Source organism: Hyla sarda, chromosome 3 (assembly GCF_029499605.1).
Source record: "Hyla sarda isolate aHylSar1 chromosome 3, aHylSar1.hap1, whole genome shotgun sequence".
Taxonomy (NCBI): domain Eukaryota; kingdom Metazoa; phylum Chordata; class Amphibia; order Anura; family Hylidae; genus Hyla; species Hyla sarda.
In genome coordinates this window covers 441,674,119-441,696,571 of record NC_079191.1, presented here as the reverse complement: position 1 = coordinate 441,696,571, position 22,453 = coordinate 441,674,119, and the positions used below count along the sequence as shown (strand labels likewise).

The 22,453-nt window shown below is 41.8% G+C and overlaps 1 protein-coding gene across 5 annotated transcripts in view; it reads left to right on the top strand.

Annotated features, from left to right (window-relative positions):
- DAAM2 (dishevelled associated activator of morphogenesis 2) overlaps positions 1–22,453 on the top strand; it is a 314,170-nt gene that overhangs the window by 225,914 nt on the left and 65,803 nt on the right. For all 5 annotated transcript variants that reach the window (XM_056568637.1, XM_056568633.1, XM_056568634.1 and 2 more), the window contains exons 7-11: positions 8,930–9,040; positions 12,775–12,878; positions 14,062–14,128; positions 19,853–19,970; positions 20,843–20,981. In XM_056568637.1, the coding sequence (XP_056424612.1) occupies positions 8,930–9,040; positions 12,775–12,878; positions 14,062–14,128; positions 19,853–19,970; positions 20,843–20,981 (539 nt within the window). The remainder of the gene's footprint in view (positions 1–8,929; positions 9,041–12,774; positions 12,879–14,061; positions 14,129–19,852; positions 19,971–20,842; positions 20,982–22,453) is intronic.

The window sequence follows — 22,453 nt, the reverse complement described above, 5'->3', positions numbered from 1 at the left end:
CGGTCTTCCCACACTTGAAGCATTTTCTGGGCTGACCTGCATAGAAGCAAACCCCTTTCTCCCGACCAATGAAGAAAGAATTGGGCAGATGTTGGGTTATGTTGTTTATCTGCCGTAACTTCACCAGGACCTTCCACCCTCCCGTCCATATGCCGTCCTCATCCCTGGTCTTAGTCAGGTCTGACATTAGGTCACAGTGTCTCTTTAACCACACAACAATATCCTGGGGGGGGACAGACTCGTTCCAGAATATTATGGTGACATTCGCTGTGTCCGGTCTGGAGATGGGGACAAAGCTGAACTTATTCCAGCCATCAGCATCTCTCACCCGGGTGACATGGGCCCAGAAGCGGTCCAGGTCAGACATGAGTTTGAAGCTGACGTCATAGCCCTGCCTGTCAGGAAGGTTTATCACTGCCAGGATGTTAGATGGCAGGAAGCCCATTTGGTGGCACAGAAGTTCACGGACCACAAACCTCCTGTCAGGCAGCTCCTCCTTGGCCCCTCTATGTCTGAACCTGACCACGTTCCTCCTCTTGAAAGCCTGACCCGTGTAATTCACATTGGACATGAATGGTGATCCACGACTCCAGGCATTACCAGAGGAGGCGCCACTACTTCTACCCTCCTGCTGTACTTGGGGGCGCTGTGATGGCTGCTGACCAGCCGTACTAGGGGGGTCTGACACTTGTGTGACTAAAGGGGGGAAGTGTTGTGCATCAGACTGTACAGCCCCCTCCCCACCATCAATCTCTATACTCTGGGGGTCACAAGCCTCTGGAGGCTGAACTAATGGTGGACCTGACCCCAGAGATGACCCCAGATCCCACACAGACTGTGAAGCGCTCCCCTCTGCAGACACATTATCAGTAATATCACATACAGTCATATCAGTGCAGTCACTGGCAGTATGATCCTGCACTACAGAGCCCAGCAAGCCCTGCAGAGCCATGTCCTGTGAACTCTCTGCTGCACTGCTGCCTTCAGGTAAGAGTCCACAGTCCTGCTGCTCTCTACTGCCCCCAGGGGCTTGTGGTGACTGCACAACGGTTACAGAGTTACCTTCTGGTAGGAGTCCATAGTCCTGCTTCACCGTGCTGACTGCTGGGACTTGTGGTACCTCTGGAGGAGTCTCTGCAGGTCTCTGATGTTGCTGGACGCTTGCTTCTGCTTGTCTGTACAAATTTCCTTTCTCAAAAGGGAAGCTGGCTGGTCTGAGGAGTGGTCTTGCACAGGACTGCTGGATGTCCTCTTGTCTTGTACAGGACTGCTGGGTGTCCCCTGGTGAGGCTGAAGATTTAGGTGCAGCAGTAGATGACTTTGGCGCTGGTCTTTCCTTATATCCCTCAAATCGCTGCTGATTTCTGAAGGTCTCAGCGACTGGTCCCATCTGGTCCAATACGTCCTCCATGTCCTGCACAGTGTCAGCGAGCTGCACAGCGAGGGAGCTCAGCTTCTTGTCATGTACAGCCTGGTTATTGGGGTTTGCTGCCTTTAGCTTGTATACACAGTCTATCTGTTTCTGCAGCTGTAACTTTGTCTTTTTTAAAGTCTCAAGTCTCTTTACCAGAGCTGGGATCTGCTCGGCCAGACATAGTTCAGGTGCCCGCTGAGTATTGGGGGGCCGCGCTGGTGGGGTACTCACAGGACTCTGCTTCTGAGGGGGCATCTGTCTCGGTGCGGCTGTGGTCACTGCTGCAGGGTCACAATCTCCAGACTGGGGACTGGGCCCCTGGTTCTTCTCAGTGACCGCACTTGTGGCCCCCTGAAGCCTTCCTGGTGTACTCCCTCTGGTCCCCTCTGGCGTGCTTGTAACTTTTGCGCTGCTCCCGCTCCCGTATCGTGTGCGGTCAGAACGTATCAGGACAGGCTGCTGCAGATTCTCCTGCATGGTCTGCTTCTCCAGGGATGTTCTCCTCTGTCTGACTGCAGGAGGGGTGGATTGTACCTGCAGCCATTACCTTACTTGATGATTCCTTCTTTAGTTCCACAGCTTTCTTCTCATCTGTGCTTCTTACTGCACCAGAACTGACAACATTCTGAACATTTCTCACATCCAGAGAAACTTTAGGATTTTCATCCATGGTTTGTGGTGTCTGGGGATTAATTCCCAGAATAGGCCGAGAAGCCTGGGCCTTGCTTGGGGAGCTTCCCCACCCAGGGTGGCCCCGCCCCGGGCTTTCTCCAGACATCAGGAGAGCTACACAGACACAACCTCTCAGCTAGGAGGCAGTATTATAGTAGTTATATTCTTGTATATAGGAGGCAGTATTATAGTAGTTATATTCTTGTATATAGGAGCAGTATTATAGTAGTTATATTCTTGTATATAGGAGCAGTATTATAGTAGTTATATAGTATTATAGTAGTTATATTCTTGTATATATAGGAGCAGTATTATAGTAGTTATATTCTTGTATATAGGAGCAGTATTATAGTAGTTATATTCTTGTATATAGGAGCAGTATTATAGTAGTTATATTCTTGTATATAGGAGCAGTATTATAGTAGTTATATTCTTGTATATAGGAGCAGTATTATAGTAGTTATATTCTTGTATATAGGGGCAGTATGATAGTAGTTATATTCTTGTATATAGGAGCAGTATTATAGTATTTATATTCTTGTATATAGGGGCAGTATTATAGTAGTTATTCTTATATATAGAGGGCAGTATTATATTAGTTATATTCTTGTATATAGGGGCAGTATTATAGTAGTTATATTCTTGCATATAGGAGCAGTATTATAGTAGTTATATTCTTGTATATAGGAGCAGTATGTTAGTAGTTATATTCTTGTATATAGGAGCAGTATTATAGTAGTTATATTCTTGTATATAGGAGCAGTATTATAGTAGTTATATTCTTGTATATAGGAGCAGTATTATAGTAGTTATATTCTTGTATATAGGAGCAGTATAATAGTAGTTCTATTCTTGTATATAGAAAGCAGTATTATAGTAGTTATATTCTTGTATATAGGAGCAGTATTATACTAGTTATATTATTGTATTTAGGAGCAGTATTATAGTAGTTATATTCTTGTATATAGGAGCAGTATTATAGTAGTTAGTTATATTCTTGTATATAGGAGCAGTATTATAGTAATTATATTGTTGTATATAGGGAGCAGTATTATAGTAGTTATATTGTTCACATATGAGGCAGCATTATAGTAGTTATATTCTTGTACATATGAGGCAGCATTATAGTAGTTATATTCTTGTATATGGGGCAGTATTTTAGTAGTTATATTCTTGTATATAGAAGCAGTATTATAGTAGTAATATTCTTGTATATAGGAGCAGTATTATAGTAGTTATATTCTTGTATATAGGAGCAGTATTATAGTAGTTATATTCTTGTATATAGGAGCAGTATTATAGTAGTTATATTCTTGTATATAGGAGGCAGTATTATAGTAGTTATATTCTTGTATATAGGAGCAGTATTATAGTAGTTATATTCTTGTATATAGGGAGCAGTAATATAGTAGTTATATTCTTGTATATAGGAGCAGTATTATAGTAGATATATTCTTGTACATATGAGGCAGCATTATAGTAGTTATATTCTTGTACATATGAGGCAGTGTTATTCTGATTTATCGAGACTAAGGAAAGCTCCTCTGAGCAATGTCTTTACCATGAATGTCATAAATAATTTTATAAATAATTCTTTCTACACCCACTTCACTTATTATGACCACGAACATCCTCTGACTCACTCTCTACCAAACGTGGCCCATATGTTTACTGATTTCATGAGAATCTTACTTGGGATGTATCTGCTGTTCTGACATCACCGGAGCAGACGATCTAAGTATAGGACGGTATAATGATCTCTGCACGTTCTATCTTTATTGACAATTATCCCTGTAAGTGGTCGTAGTTCCTCTCAATGATGTCAGACACTGTGCACATGGCTCCTGTCCTGTACGTGACCTGAACTACAAATAATGGAATAATAGTTTATAAAACGAAAACATAAAAATAATTTCTACCCATCAGATTAACATTATTACTGCAATTTACTAATAGCCACTTAACCATATACACAGAACATGTATAACTTATACCAGCTGTACATATATAATTATATACCGTATATACCAGGTTATCCCAGCATGGTCCATATCACTATATACAGGAGATATATAACTTATACCAGCTGTACATATATATTATATACAGTATATACCAGGTTATGCCAGCATGGTCCATATCACTATATACAGGAGATATATAACTTATACCAGCTGTACATATATAATTATATACCGTATATACCAGGTTATCCCAGCATGGTCCATATCACTATATACAGGAGATATATCACTTATACCAGCTGTACATATATAATTATATACCGTATATACCAGGTTATCCCAGCATGGTCCATATCACTATATACAGGAGATATATCACTTATACCAGCTGTACATATATATTATATACAGTATATACCAGGTTATACCAGCATGGTCCATATCACTATATACAGGAGATATATAACTTATACCAGCTGTACATATATATTATATACAGTATATACCAGGTTATACCAGCATGGTCCATATCACTATATACAGGAGATATATAACTTATACCAGCTGTACATATATATTATATACAGTATATACCCAGGTTATACCAGCATGGTCCATATCACTATATACAGGAGATATATAACTTATACCAGCTGTACATATATATTATATACAGTATATACCAGGTTATACCAGCATGGTCCATATCACTATATACAGGAGATATATAACTTATACCAGCTGTACATATATATTATATACAGTATATACCAGGTTATACCAGCATGGTCCATATCACTATATACAGGAGATATATAACTTATACCAGCTGTACATATATATTATATACAGTATATACCAGGTTATACCAGCATGGTCCACATCACTATATACAGGAGATATATACCTTATACCAGCTGTACATATATATTATATACAGTATATACCAGGTTATACTAGTATGGTCCATATCACTATATACAGGAGATATATAACTTATACCAGCTGTACATATATATTATATACATTATATACCAGGTTATACCATCATGGTCCATATCACTATATACAGGAGATATATAACTTATACCAGCTGTACATATATATTATATACAGTATATACCAGATTATACCAGCATGGTCCATATCACTATATACAGGAGATATATAACTTATACCAGCTGTACATATATATTATATACAGTATATACCAGGTTATACCAGCATGGTCCATATCACTATATACAGGAGATATATAACTTATACCAGCTGTACATATATAATTATATACAGTATATACCCAGGTTATACCAGCATGGTCCATATCACTATATACAGGAGATATATAACTTATACCAGCTGTACAAATATAATTATATACAGTATATACCAGGTTATATCAGCATGGTCCATATAACTATATACAGGAGATATATAACTTATACCAGCTGTACATATATATTATATACAGTATATACCAGGTTATACCAGCATGATCCATATCACTATATACAGGAGATATATAACTTATACCAGCTGTACATATATATTATATAGAGTATATACCCAGGTTATACAGCATGGTCCATATCACTATATACAGGAGATATAAAACTTATACCAGCTGTACATATATATTATATACAGTATATACCAGCATGGTCCATATGACTATATAGAGGAGATATATAACTTATACCAGCTGTACATATAATTATATACAGTATATAACAGGTTATACCAGCATGGTCCATATCACTATATACAGGAGATATATAACTTATTCCAGCTGTACATATATATTATATACAGTATATACCAGGTTATACCAGCATGGTCCATATCACTATATAGAGGAGATATATAACTTATACCAGCTGTACATATATATACAGTATATACCAGGTTATACCAGCATGGTCCATATCACTATATACAGGAGATATATAACTTATACCAGCTGTACATATATATTATATACAGTATATACCAGGTTATACCAGCATGATCCATATCACTATATACAGGAGATGTATAACTTATACCAGCTGTACATATATATTATATACAGTATATACCAGGTTATACCAGCATGGTCCATATCACTATTGTTACGCCGAGCGCTCCGGGTCCCTGCTCCTCCCCGGAGCGCTCGCGGCGTCTCTCTCTGCAGCGCCCCGGTCAGACCCGCTGACCGGGAGCGCTGCACTGACATTGCCGGCGGGGATGCGATTCGCATAGAGGGACGCGCCCGCTCGCGAATCGCATCCCAAGTCACTCACCTGTCCCGGCCCCCGGCTGTCATGTCCTGGCGCGCGGCTCCGCTCCTTAGGGCGCGCGCGCGCGCGCCAGCTCTCTAAGATTTAAAGGGCCAGTGCACCAATGATTGGTGCCTGGCCCAATCAGCCTAATTAGCTTCCACCTGCTCCCTGGCTATATCTGATCACTTCCCCTGCACTTCCTTGCCGGATCTTGTTGCCTTGTGCCAGAGAAAGCGTTAAGTGTTGTCCAAAGCCTGTGTTCCAGATCTCCTGCTATCCTCATTGACTACGAACCTTGCCGCCTGCCCCGACCTTCTGCTACGTCTGACCTTGCCTCTGCCTAGTCCTTCTGTCCCACGCCCTCTCAGCAGTCAGAGAGGTTGAGCCGTTGCCGGTGGATACGACCTGGTTACTACCGCCGCAGCAAGACCATCCCACTTTGTGGCGGGCTCTGGTGAATACCAGTAGCAACTTAGAACCGGTCCACCGGCACGGTCCACGCCAATCCCTCGCTGACACAGAGGATCCACATGCAGCCTGCCGAATCCTAACAGCTATATACAGGAGATATATAACTTATACCAGCTGTACATATATAATTATATACAGTATATACCCAGGTTATACCAGCATGGTCCATATCACTATATACAGGAGATATATAACTTATACCAGCTGTACATATATAATTATATACAGTGTATACCAGGTTATACCAGCATGGTCCATATCACTATATACAGGAGATATATAACTTATACCAGCTGTAAATATATATTATATACAGTATATACCCAGGTTATACCAGCATGGTCCATATCACTATATACAGGAGATTGATAACTTATACCAGCTGTACATATATATTATATACAGTATATACCCAGGTTATACCAGCATGGTCCATATCACTATATACAAGAGATATATAACTTATACCAGCTGTACATATATATTACATACAGTATATACCAGGTTATACCGGCATGGTCCATATCACTATATACAGGAGATATATATAACTTATACCAGCTGTACATATATATTATATACAGTGTATACCAGGTTATACCAGCATGGTCCATATCACTATATACAGGAGATATATAACTTATACCAGCTGTACATATATATTATATACAGTATATACCAGGTTATACCAGCATGGTCCATATCACTATATATACAGGACATATATAACTTATACCAGCTGTACATATATATTATATACAGTATATACCCAGGTTATACCAGCATGGTCCATATCACTATATACAGGAGATATATAACTTATACCAGCTGTACATATATATTATATACAGTATATACCCAGGTTATACCAGCATGGTCCATATCACTATATACAGGAGATATACAACTTATACCAGCTGTACATATACAATTATATACAGTATATACTCTGGTTATACCAGCATGGTCCATATCACTGTATACAGGAGATATATAACTTATACCAGCTGTACATATACAATTATATACAGTATATACTCTGGTTATACCAGCATGGTCCATATCACTATATATACAGGAGATATATAACTTATACCAGCTGTTCATATACAATTATATACAGTATATACTCAGGTTATATCAGCATGGTCCATATCACTATATACAGGAGATATATAACTTATACCAGCTGTACATATATAATTATATACAGTATATACCCAGGTTATACCAGCATGGTCCATATCACTATATACAGGAGATATATAACTTATATCAGCTGTACATATATATTATATACAGTTTATACCAGGTTATACCAGCATGGCCCATATCACTATATACAGGAGATATATAACTTATACCAGCTGTACATATATAATTATATACAGCATATACCAGGTTATACCAGCATGGTCCATATCACTATATACAGGAGATATATAACTTATACCAGCTGTACATATATATTATATACAGTATATACCCAGATTATACCAGCATGGTCCATATCACTATATACAGGAGATATATAACTTATACCAGCTGTACATATAATATACAGTATATACCCAGGTTATACCAGCATGGTCCATATCACTATATACAGGAGATATATAACTTATACCAGCTGTACATATATAATTATATACAGTATATACCAGGTTATACCAGCATGGTCCATATCACTATATACAGGAAATATATAACTTATACCAGCTGTACATATACAATTATATACAGTATATACCAGCATGGTCCATATGACTATATACAGGAGATATATAACTTATACCAGCTGTACATATATAATTATATACAGTATATACCAGGTTATACCAGCATGGTCCATATCACTATATATACAGGAGATATATAACTTATACCAGCTGTACATATACAATTATATACAGTATATACTCTGGTTATACCAGCATGGTCCATATCACTATATACAGGAGATATATAACTTATACCAGCTGTACATATATATTATATACAGTATATACCAGGTTATACCAGCATGGTCCATATCACTGTATTCAAGAACATCTATTACTATTTCAGTATCTTTCTTTCTCATAGTAGAAGATCAATGAGAAATGTATTACTAATTTTATTATTCATAATCTTTCTTTTTCTTGTAGACGCTGCTAAATGAACTAGACAGGAGTATGGGGAGATACAGAGATGAAGTGAACCTAAAGACTGCCATCATGTCTTTCATCAATGCTGTTCTCAATGCTGGTGCAGGAGAGGTGAGTATACAATTATATGAAGATCCTACATACCTCTCTATACTCCCTTATCCCTATGCACTAATTTTGTGGTGCAGGGAGGGGATAGAGAGGACTGTGCAGCTGTAACTGTATAACCACACAGTTCTCTCTATGATCATAGAGATGAGTGCAGGGAGGGGATAGAGAGGACTGTGCAGCTGTAACTGTATAACCACACAGTTCTCTCTATGATCATAGAGATGAGTGCAGGGAGGGGATAGAGTGGTCTGTGCAGCTGTATCTGTATGACCACACAGTTCTCTCTATGATCATAGAGATGAGTGCAGGGAGGGGATAGAGAGGACTGTGCAGCTGTAACTGTATGACCACACAGTTCTCTCTATGATCATAGAGATGAGTGCAGGGAGGGGATAGAGTGGTCTGTGCAGCTGTATCTGTATGACCACACAGTTCTCTCTATGATCATAGAGATGAGTGCAGGGAGGGGATAGAGAGGACTGTGCAGCTGTATCTGTATGACCACACAGTTCTCTCTATGATAATATAGGTGAGTGCAGGGAGGGGATAGAGAGGACTGTGCAGCTGTAACTCTATGACCACACAGTTCTCTCTATGATAATATAGGTGAGTGCAGGGTGGGGATAGAGAGGACTGTGCAGCTGTAACTGTATGACCACACAGTTCTCTCTATGATCATAAAGATGAGTGCAGGGAGGGGATAGAGAGGACTGTGCAGCTGTAACTGTATGACCACACAGTTCTCTCTATGATCATAGAGATGAGTGCAGGGAGGGGATAGAGAGGACTGTGCAGCTGTATCTGTATGACCACACAGTTCTCTCTATGATCATAAAGATGAGTGCAGGGAGGGGATAGAGAGGACTGTGCAGCTGTAACTGTATGACCACACAGTTCTCTCTATGATCATTATTAGTTTGGTCCCCTGTTGTCTAGGAATCCATGAGATAACAAATTGTCAGACAGATAGATAAATATGAGATAGATAGATACACAGAGAAATCAGCAGCACTCAAGGATATGTGAAGTAGTGTGGCTTTTATTCACCAAAACATCACAGAAGCGACGTTTCAGCCGTCTTCCACGTCCTTTGTCAAGCCTAGATAGATAGATATGAGAGATAGATAGATATGAGATAGATAGATATGAGATAGATAGATATGAGAGATAGATAGATATGAGAGATAGATAGATATGAGATAGATAGATAAATATGAGATAGATAGATAAATATGAGATAGATAGATAAATATGAGATAGATAGATAAATATGAGATAGATAGATATGAGATAGATATGAGATAGATATGAGATAGATATGAGATAGATAGATAGATAGATAGATATGAGATAGATAGATAAATATGAGATAGATAGATACATATGAGATAGATAGATAAATATGAGATAGATAGATAAATATGAGATAGATATGAGATAGATATGAGATAGATATAAGATAGATATGAGATAGATATGAGATAGATAGATAGATATGAGATAGATAGATAAATATGAGATAGATAGATAGATATGAGATAGATATGAGATAGATATGAGATAGATAGATATGAGATAGATAGATAGATATGAGATAAATAGGAGATAGATAGATATGATATAGATAGATATGAGATAGATAAATATGAGATAGATAGATATGAGATAGATAGATAAATATGAGATAGATAGATATGAAATAGATATGAGATAGATAGATATGAGATAGATAGGAGATAGATAGGAGATAGATAGGAGATAGATAGATATGAGATAGATATGAGATAGATAGATAGATAGATAGATAGATAGATATGAAATAGATAGATAGATATGAGATAGATAGATAGATAGATAGATAGATATGAGATAGATAGATAGATAGATAGATAGATAGATAGATAGATATGAGATAGATAGATAGATATGAGATAGATATGAGATAGATATGATATAGATATAAGATAGATAGATAGATATGAGATAGATAGATAAATAAATATGATATAGATACAGATATATATATAGAAATTGATAGACTTGCAGCATCTGTAAATCGTGTTCTCCAGCTTAATGTAATTGATGGGGCAGGAAATGGATAATGGATTTCGACATAAATGTGGTGGAGATTTTCCACCGCAGAGATTGTTGAGAACCTCTGGATGTTCTCATGCGGGAAAGCGATGAACTCGGACATCCTGAGATTACACTCTGCAGGACACAGAACATATGGAAGCAGCAGATCATTCACCTTGACATAGAACATGTTCTGCAGCTGGAGCCGCGTTGTCCTGTTCACTGGAGAGACGACACAATCAGGCCCTCTCCTCTGGACTGTCGTGTCATCGAAGGGTTAATTCCATACCTGGAGGGTCATGTCTCTTGGTCGCAGGTTATTGAGGCCTCTGGACACCTCGGTACTTGGTGACCTGTCTCTTTGTTACCTTCACTGATTGTTCCCATGTCTCATTGCTGGTGACTGCAGGTGACAGGAGTCCCCGCACCCCGTCACATGATCTCTGGAGATATTAGTTGCTATTTGTATTCACACTGTATCGACCCTTCAGCTCTTCCTGTGCTGCAGGTGACATGGAGGAGACCCGGTGGTCATTGCTGTACCGGACCCCGGGGATGCACCCAGGGACTTATCTAAGATTGATGGATAAAGTTGTGTTTGTCCTCACAAGGGTTAATTGTGGCTCTTTACTCCGAGTTTCCATACAGTCAGAAGTTTATATTCTGTGGTTACTTCTAGAGATGAACGAACTTACAGTAAATTCCATTAGTCAAAAACTTCTCGGCTCGGCAGTTGATGACTTTTCCTGCATAAATTAGTTCAGCTTTCCGGTGCTCCGGTGGGCTGGAAAAGGTGAATACAGTCCTAGAAGACTCTTTCCTAGGACTCTATCCACCTTTTCCAGCCCACCAGAGCATCAGAAAGCTGAACTAATTTATGCAGGATAAGTCATCAACTGCCGGGCCGAGAAGTTCGTGACGAATTGAATTTACTGTAAGTTCGCTCATCTCTAGTTACTTCCTATTGAAGACAGTGAGCGCTTTACTGACAGTGGAAATGGGGCTGTAGAACAGTGGTCTCCAACCTGCGGACCTCCAGATGTTGCAAAACTACAACTCCCAGCATGCCCGGACAGCCGCTGGCTGTCCGGGCATGCTGGGAGTTGTAGTTTTGCAACATCTGGAGGTCCGCAGGTTGGAGACCACTGCTGTAGAATATACATGTTGCTTATATATAAGGCCGGCTTCACATTACCATTTGAGTGTCCGCTGCACAGACACCATTTCGGAATCGTACGGTCCCATTAACAATGGCGCCGCGGACCCGATCGTAGACTGCTAGTGACTACCATGCTAGTGAGAAATGACCAGATGGTAGTCACTAGCAGTCTACGATCGGGTCCGCGGCGCCATAGTTAACGGGAACGTACATGTCCGTGCACAGATACGAGTCCAGCCGATATGAGCTTCCGAAATGGTGTCTGTGCAGCGGACACTCAAACCGTATGTGCATACGGTTCCACCAGTAGACCCCATCCATCTGCTGGAGGAGCGGCCATGACTGCGGGCATCTATTGCCAGGGGGGTAACTAAAGGCTCATAGGCTCCAGTGCAGGAACCCCACTTTGCCCCCTGCCCCTTCCACCTACAACAAAACCAAAATCCCTTTTTTTTATTGTGTGGATTTTCTAGAATTTTCTTCCCTTTTTCTTTTGAAGGATAATCTTGAGTTCCGGTTGCATCTTAGATATGAGTTCCTCATGTTGGGGATCCAGCCAGTTATCGAGAAGCTGAGACAACACGAGAACGCCACCCTGGACAGGTACGGGAAATGGATCCAACGCTCTCTACTCTCTTTCCTACAATCCGTCAACCTTTCCTTTATTTCTTACTCTTCATTCTCTCATCTTTCTCCTTTCTTTCCTTTCTTCCTTCTATTCTTCTTTCCACCCTCCTTCCCCCTCTTCCTCATTTCCTTCCTTTCTCCTTATCTCCCTTCCTTCCTTTGTAGCATTTTATTTTCTGCCTTTTCCTTCCCTTTTTCCTTTCCTTCCATTCAATTTCCCTTTATCCATCCTTCCTTCATGACATATATGTTCCTGTTATTCTCTTTTTCTTTTTCTTCCTTTCATCTTCCTTTTTCCATCTTCCTGCCCTCCCTTCCTCATTTGCTTCCTTCCTTCCTTCCTTCCATTCTTCCTCTCTCCCTTCCTCTTTCCCTTTCCTGTTATTTTCATCCCTACCTTCCAGCCTCCCTCCCTGCCTTTCTTCCTCTTTCCTTCCCTTCCTACTTTCCTTTTTTCCCTTACTTCCTCCCTCCATTCCTCCTTTTCTCTTCTTTCCTTACTCGTTTTCATTACTTCATCTTACCTCTCTTTATTTACATTCGTTTTCCCTTTCTTCCTTCCTCCCCTCCTTCCAGTCTTCCTTCCTCCCCTCCTTTCTTTCTTTCTTTCTTTCTTTCTTCCTTCCTTCCTTCCTTCCTTCCTTCCTTCCATACAGTATATCTTCCTTTTATTCTGCTTTTCTTCCTTCCTTTCATCTTCCTTCCTTTTTCCATCCATCTTCCCTCTCTTCCTTCCATCTTCCTTCCTTGACTCCTTCTATCTTCCTTTCCTTCCCTCCTCTCCTTTTCTTCTCCTTTACTCTTCCTTCTCACCATTTTGAGCTGGAGAAGGTCCCAGTAACTCTATAGGTCGGTGGTCTCAAACTGTGGCCCTCCAGATGTTGCAAAAGTTCAACTCCCAACATGCATGAACAGCCAATGGCTGTCCGGGCATGCTGGGAGTTGAAGTTTTGCAAAAGGGAATCCTTAATTTACCTTTCTAGATCAGTTTGGATCCTCTGGAGGAGGCTGACAGGTATTTGGCTGTCCGGGCATGTTGGGAGTTGAAGTTTTGCAACATCTGGAGGGCCACAGTTTGAGACCACTGCTCTCGAAGTATCCGGATGGTTCCGGTGTTGTTGCTCTATACAATCTGTTATTGGATTCCTCCATTTTCCAGGCATCTGGACTTCTTTGAGATGGTGCGGAATGAAGACGAGGTGGAGTTGGCCAAGAGGTTTGACACGGTGAGTGGTCGGAGCAGTTTATTACTGGCGTTATTATGATTGGTCTTTGTGACTTCTCTCTCGGCCTCATTTCTCTTCATCTGTTCTGTATTATCCAGGAGTGCGAGGAATTAACAGTCTGAAGGAAATAATGAGGATTAATATGGAACATGTTTCCCATTATCTTTATTGCAGTCTCCACCGATTCTCCAGTAATTAGTTTATTTTCCTAGAGAAGGTGGAGAAAGACTGTGGGTCACATATGGGGGGTCCATGGACTGCTGCCCGCCACCTGCACATTCCGCTATTGGGGGGTTAGTAATAGCTAGTCCTGTGCTCAGCTGAGAAGTGATACAGTCCTATACAATGCTCTGTGAGCTAAACAGCCTGGACCCCAGACTGATACAATGTACATAGCTAGTCCTGTGCTCCGCTGAGAAATGATACAATTGTATCCAGTCTAGACAATGCTCTGTGAGCTAAACAGCCTGGACCCCTGACTGATACATTGTATATTTAGTCCTGTTCTCAGAGCTCCATGCTGTTTAGCTCACAGAGCATTGTCTAGACTGGATACAATTGTATCACTTCTCAGCTGAGAGCAGGACTAGATATGTACAATGTATCAGTCTGTGGTCCAGGATGTTTAGCTCACAGAGCATTGTCTAGACTGGATACAATTGTATCACTTCTCAGCTGAGGGCAGGACTAGCTATGTACAATGTATCAGTCTGGGGTCCAGGATGTTTAGCTCACAGAGCATTGTCTAGACTGGATACAATTGTATCACTTCTCAGCTGAGAGCAGGACTAGCTATGTACAATGTATCAGTCTGGAGTCCAGGATGTTTAGCTCACAGAGCATTGTCTAGACTGCATACAATTGTATCACTTCTCAGCTGAGAGCAGGACTAGCTATGTACAATGTATTAGTCTGGGGTCCAGGATGTTTAGCTCACAGAGCATTGTCTAGACTGGATACAATTGTATCACTTTTTAGCTGAGAGCAGGACTAGCTATGTACAATGTATCAGTCTGGAGTCCTGGATGTTTAGCTCACAGAGCATTGTCTAGACTGGATACAATTGTATCACTTCTCAGCTGAGGGCAGGACGAGCTATGTACAATGTATCGGTCTGGAGTCCAGGATGTTTAGCTCACAGAGCATTGTCTATAGACTGGATACAATTGTATATACTTCTCAGCTGAAAGCAGGACTAGCTATGTACGATGTATCAGTCTGGAGTCCAGGATGTTTAGCTCACAGAGCATTGTCTATAGACTGGATACAATTGTATATACTTCTCAGCTGAGAGCAGGACTAGCTATGTGCAATGTATCAGTCTGGAGTCCAGGGTGTTTAGCTCACAGAGCATTGTCTAGACTGGATACAATTGTATCACTTCTCAGCTGAGAGCAGGACTAGCTATGTACAATGTATCAGTCTGGAGTCCAGGATGTTTTGCTCACAGAGCATTGTCTAGACTGGATACAATTGTATCACTTCTCAGCTGAGAGCAGGACTAGCTATGTACAATGTATCAGTCTGGAGTCCTGGATGTTTAGCTCACAGAGCATTGTCTAGACTGGATACAATTGTATCACTTCTCAGCTGAGAGCAGGACTCACTATGTACAATGTATCAGTCTGGGGTTCAGGATGTTTAGCTCACAGAGCATTGTCTAGACTGGATACAATTGTATCACTTCTCAGCTGAGGGCAGGACTAGCTATGTACAATGTATCAGTCTGGAGTCCAGGATGTTTAGCTCACAGAGCATTGTCTAGACTGGATACAATTGTATCACTTCTCAGTTGAGGGCAGGACTAGCTATGTACAATGTATCAGTCACAGAGCATTGTCTAGAAGTTTGTGGCGGTATGTGGTCAGTTATTGTTGCTCTTGAATCGATCTCCGCTCTGTGTAAGTGTAATAGACGTCATAGTTGAGGTTACAGGGAGGATATGTAGAGAATGTGCGGCGGAGCGCTGGCGCTGTGCGAGGAGCTGAGGAGTTTTTCGGGTCTGTGGAATGCTCTTGATATTTTTGGAGTCATTTTTTTGCAGCAGGGACTGAACAGAAATAATTGAATTATCCAGAGATATTTTAGGCATTTTTTTTCCAAGTCTTAAAGGAAAATTCCATCTTTTTTTGCATTCAAAATTTATTCCATGAAGTGTAACAGAAAATGCAAGGTCAGTGCTGTCACATGATCAGATGATGAGGGGTCAGTGCTGTCACATGATCAGATGATGAGGGGTTATTGCTGTCACATGATCAGATGATGAGGGGTCAGTGCTGTCACATGATCAGATGATGAGGGGTCAGTGCTGTCACATGATCAGATGATGAGGGGTTATTGCTGTCACATGATCAGGTGATGAGGGGTCAGTGCTGTCACATGATCAGATGATGAGGGGTCAGTGCTGTCACATGATCAGATGATGTGGAGTCAGTGCTGTCACATGATCAGATGATGAGGGGTCAGTGCTGTCACATGATCAGATGATGAGGGGTCAGTGCTGTCACATGATCAGATGATGAGGGGTCAGTGCTGTCACATGATCAGATGATGTGGGGTCAGTACTGTCACATGATCAGATGATGAGGGGTCAGTGCTGTCACATGATCAGATGATGAGGGGTCAGTGCTGTCACATGATCAGATGATGAGGGGTCAGTGCTGTCACATGATCAGATGATGTGGGGTCAGTGCTGTCACATGATCAGATGATGAGGGGTCAGTGCTGTCACATGATCAGATGATGAGGGGTCAGTGCTGTCACATGATCAGATGATGAGGGGTCAGTGCTGTCACATGATCAGATGATGTGGGGTCAGTGCTGTCACATGATCAGATGATGTGGGGTCAGTGCTGTCACATGATCAGATGATGTGGGGTCAGTGCTGTCACATGATCAGATGATGAGGGGTCAGTGCTGTCACATGATCAGATGATGAGGGGTCAGTGCTGTCACATGATCAGATGATGTGGGGTCAGTGCTGTCACATGATCAGATGATGAGGGGTCAGTGCTGTCACATGATCAGATGATGAGGGGTCAGTGCTGTCACATGATCAGATGATGAGGGGTCAGTGCTGTCACATGATCAGATGAGGAGGAGTCAGTGCTGTCACATGATCAGATGATGAGGGGTCAGTGCTGTCACATGATCAGATGATGAGGGGTCAGTGCTGTCACATGATCAGATGATGTGAGGTCAGTGCTGTCACATGATCAGATGATGAGGGGTCAGTGCTGTCACATGATCAGATGATGAGGAGTCAGTGCTGTTACATGATCAGATGATGAGGAGTCAGTGCTGTCACATGATCAGATGATGTGGGGTCAGTGCTGTCACATGATCAGATGATGAGGGGTCAGTGCTGTCACATGATCAGATGATGAGGGGTCAGTGCTGTCACATGATCAGATGATGAGGGGTCAGTGCTGTCACATGATCAGATGATGAGGGGTCAGTGCTGTCACATGATCAGATGATGAGGGGTCAGTGCTGTTACATGATCAGATTATGAGGGGTCAGTGCTGTCACATGATCAGATGATGTGAGGTCAGTGCTGTCACATGATCAGATGTTGAGGGGTCAGTGCTGTTACATGATCAGATGATGAGGGGTCAGTGCTGTCACATGATCAGATGATGAGGAGTCAGTGCTGTCACATGATGAGATTATGAGAGGTCAGTGCTGTCACATGATCAGATGATGTGGGGTCAGTGCTGTCACATGATCAGATGATGAGGGGTCAGTGCTGTCACATGATCAGATGATGAGGGGTCAGTGCTGTCACATGATCAGATGATGTGGGGTCAGTGCTGTCACATGATCAGATGATGAGGGGTCAGTGCTGTCACATGATCAGATGATGTGGGGTCAGTGCTGTCACATGATCAGATGATGTGGGGTCAGTGCTGTCACATGATCAGATGATGTGGGGTCAGTGCTGTCACATGATCAGATGATGAGGGGTCAGTGCTGTCACATGATCAGATGATGTGGGGTCAGTGCTGTTACATGATCAGATGATGAGGAGTCAGTGCTGTCACATGATCAGATGATGAGGAGTCAGTGCTGTCACATGATCAGATTGAGGGGTCAGTGCTGTCACATGATCAGATGATGAGGGGTCAGTGCTGTCACATGATCAGATGATGAGGGGTCAGTGCTGTCACATGATCAGATGATGAGGGGTCAGTGCCGTCACATGATCAGATGATGAGGGGTCAGTGCCGTCACATGATCAGATGATGAGGAGTCAGTGCTGTCACATGATCATATGATGAGGGGTTATTGCTGTCACATGATCAGATGAGGAGGAGTCAGTGCTGTCACATGATCAGATGATGAGGGGTCAGTGCTGTCACATGATCAGATGATGAGGGGTCAGTGCTGTCACATGATCATATGATGAGGGGTTATTGCTGTCACATGATCAGATGAGGAGGAGTCAGTGCTGTCACATGATCAGATGATGAGGGGTCAGTGCTGTCACATGATCAGATGATGAGGGGTCAGTGCTGTCACATGATCAAATGATGAGGGGTTATTGATGTCACATGATCAGATGATGAGGGGTCACTGCTGTCACATGATCAAATGATGAGGGGTTATTGCTGTCACATGATCAGATGATGAGGGGTCAGTGCTGTCACATGATCAGATGATGAAGGGTTAGTGCTGGAAGGGTTAGTGCTGTCACATGATCAGATGATGAGGAGTCAGTGCTGTCACATGATCAGATTATGAGGGGTCAGTGCTGTCACATGATCAGATGATGAGGAGTCAGTGCTGTCACATGATCAGATGATGAGGGGTCAGTGCTGTCACATGATCAGATTATGAGGGGTCAGTGCTGTCACATGATCAGATGATGAGGGGTCACTGCTGTCACATGATCAAATGATGAGGGGTTATTGCTGTCACATGATCAGATGATGAGGGGTCAGTGCTGTCACATGATGAGATTAAGCAATCCCTTTAAATGAAAGTGGACAATCCCTTAACATACTAGTAGATATGCCCTTTTAGTAAAAGTCCACAATCCCCTTAAGTGAAAGTAAACAATTACTTTAAGGAAAGATGGACTACACTTGTAAATGAAATAAAATAATCCCTTTTAGTGCAAGTAAACAGTCCCTTTAAGAAAAAGTAGACAATCCATTTAGGCAAAGGTAAGAAGCCCCTTTAAGTGAAAGTCTACAAAACCATCAAGTTTAACCTGACAAACCCTTTGCAGGAAACAATCCGTCCAAGTGAAAGTCGAAAGTTCCTTTTAGTGTAAGTGAACAGCCCCTGTACATGATAATGGTCACGCCCACTTTTAAAGTGAAAGTGCACAATCCTTATTATGTATGAGACAATCCATGTAAGTGATATTTCAAAGGCTGTGGAAAGTAGATAATCTTTTTCAACAAACATCAACAATGCCTTTAAATTAAAGTGGACAGTTCCTTTAAGGGGATGGTGACACTCCCTTTCAGTAAAAGTTAACAATCCATTCAAGTTAAAGTTGATAATCCCTTTAAGTGAGAGTGGACAATTAATTTAATGAAAGGATGGCAACCCCTTTAAATGAATATAAAGAATCCCTATAATCTGTCTCTGTAAATTTTGAGGGGATTTAAACAATGTAACATTTAATGACTAATTTCTGGTTCTATCATATAATTTCATGTGAGGGCGGGGCTTTCTGATCATGTGATCATCCTCGTGTCGCTCTCTCCTCAGGATCACATCGACACCAAAAGCGCCACGGAGATGTTTGAGCTAATAAAGAAGAAGCTGAAGCTGACGGATGGCTACCCCTACCTGCTGTCTATCCTCCAGCACTGCCTGCAGATGCCATGTGAGTATCCTGGCCAATGATTGGTCATGTGAGGATTCAGCCCAATGATTGGTCATGTGAGTATCCTGACCAATGATTGGTCATGTGAGTATCCTGACCAATGATTGGACATGTGAGTATTCTGGGAAATGATTGGACATGTGAGTATCCTGGCCAATGATGGTCATGTGAGTATCCTGGCCAATGATTGGACATGTGAGCATCCTGGCCAATGATTGGTCATGTGAGGATCCTGGCCAATGATTGGTCATGTGAGTATCCTGGGAAATGATTGGTCATGTGAGTATCCTGGCCAATGATTGGTCATGTGAGGATTCAGCCCAATGATTGGTCATGTGAGTATCCTGACCAATGATTGGTCATGTGAGTATCCTGGCCAATGATGGTCATGTGAGTATCCTGGCCAATGATTGGACATGTGAGCATCCTGGCCAATGATTGGTCATGTGAGCATCCTGGCCAATGATTGGACATGTGAGGATCCTGACCAATAATTGGTCATGTGAGGATCATGGCCAATGATTGGTCATGTGAGTATCCTGGAAAATGATTGGTCATGTGAGTATCCTGGGCAATGATTGGACATGTGAGCATCCTGGCCAATGATTGGACATGTGAGGATCCTGAACAATGATTGGTCATGTGAGGATCCTGGCCAATGATTGGTCATGTGAGCATCCCAGCCTCTTACTGGTCATGTGAGTTTTACCGATTGGTTATGTTGGCCATCTACAGGAGAACGTCAGATAAAGAAGACCTCGGTGACATATCAGGAAACACCTCACAAGGAGGAGCTATGGCCTTCAGATCTTGTTTTATTGTATATGATTGTCTTGGTTCTCGGTTCTTGACCCTTCCTCTACCGCCGACAGATAAACGTAACGGCAGTAACCTCCAGCAGTGGCAGCTCCTGGACCGGATCTTACAGCAGATCGTTCTGCAGGATGAGAAAGGTGAAGATCCCGATGTGACTGCGCTGGAGAACTTCAACGTCAAGAACATCATTAAGATGTAAGAGATCTGTCATCAGTATGTAGGGTCCAACACAATCTACTCAATACAATCATAGCGTTATCAGTTTACTGGGTGTTTGCAGTTCTATAGGGTGTCCATGTACAGCTCCTTTATTCTGTTGGGTGTCTAGAATTTTACAGTTCTGTAGAAGGTATAGAACTCTGCAGTTCTATATGGTGTGTTTGTAGGGCTTCATAGGTCTATAGCAGTTTTTCCCAACAAGTGGTTCTATATAGACTGTGAAACTCTTCAGGTCTATAGAGGTTCTAGTGCTCCTTGGTTTTATATAGACTGTGGAGATCTTCAGGTCTATAGAGGTTCTAGTGCTCTGTGGTTCTATATAGACTGTGAAGCTCTTCAGTTCTATAGAGGTTCTAGTGCTCTGTGGTTCTATATAGACTGTGGAGCTCTTCAGGTCTATAGAGTTTCTAGTGCTCTGTGGTTCTATATAAACTGTGGAGCTCTTCAGGTCTATAGAGGTTCTAGTGCTCTGTGGTTCTATATAGACTGTGAAGCTCTTCAGGTCTATAGAGGTTCTAGTGCTCCTTGGTTCTATATAGGCTGTGGAGCTCTTCAGGTCTATAGAGGTTCTAGTGCTCCAAGGTTCAATATAGACTGTGGAGATCTTCAGGTCTATAGAGGTTCTAGTGCTCTGTGGTTCTATATAGACTGTGGAGCTCTTCAGGTCTATAGAGGTTCTAGTGCTCCTTGGTTCTATATAGGCTGTGGAGCTCTTCAGGTCTATAGAGGTTCTAGTGCTCCAAGGTTCAATATAGACTGTGGAGCTCTTCAGGTCTATAGAGGTTCTAGTGCTCCAAGGTTCTATATAGACTGTGGAGCTCTCCAGGTCTATAGAGGTTCTAGTGCTCCGTGGTTCTACAGCGACTGTGGAGCTCTTGAGGACTATAGAGGTTCTAGTGCTCCATGGTTCTATATAAACTGTGAGGCTCTTCAGGTCTATAGAGGTTCTAGTGCTCCGTGGTTCTATATAGGCTGTGAAGCTTTTCAGGTCTATTGAGGGTCTAGTGCTCCATGGTTCTATATAGACCGTGGAGCTCTTCATGTCTATAGAGGGTCTAGTACTTCTTGGTTGTATGTAGGTTGTGGAGCTCTTCAGGTCTATAGAGGTTCTAGTGCTCTGTGGTTCTATATAGACTGTGGAGCTCTTCAGGTCTATAGAGGTTCTAGTGCTCTGTGGTTCTATATAGACTGTGGAGCTCTTCAGTTCTATAGAGGTTCTAGTGTTCCGTGGTTCTATATAGGCTGTGGAGTTCTTCAGGTCTATAGAGGTTCTAGTGCTCTGTGGTTCTATATAGACTGTGGAGCTCTTCAGGTCTATAGAGGTTCTAGTGCTCCATGGTTCTATATAGACTGGGAAGCTCTTCAGGTCTATAGAGGTTCTAGTGTTCCGTGGTTCTATATAGACTGTGGAGCTCTTCAGGTCTATAGAGGTTCTAGTGCTCAGTGGT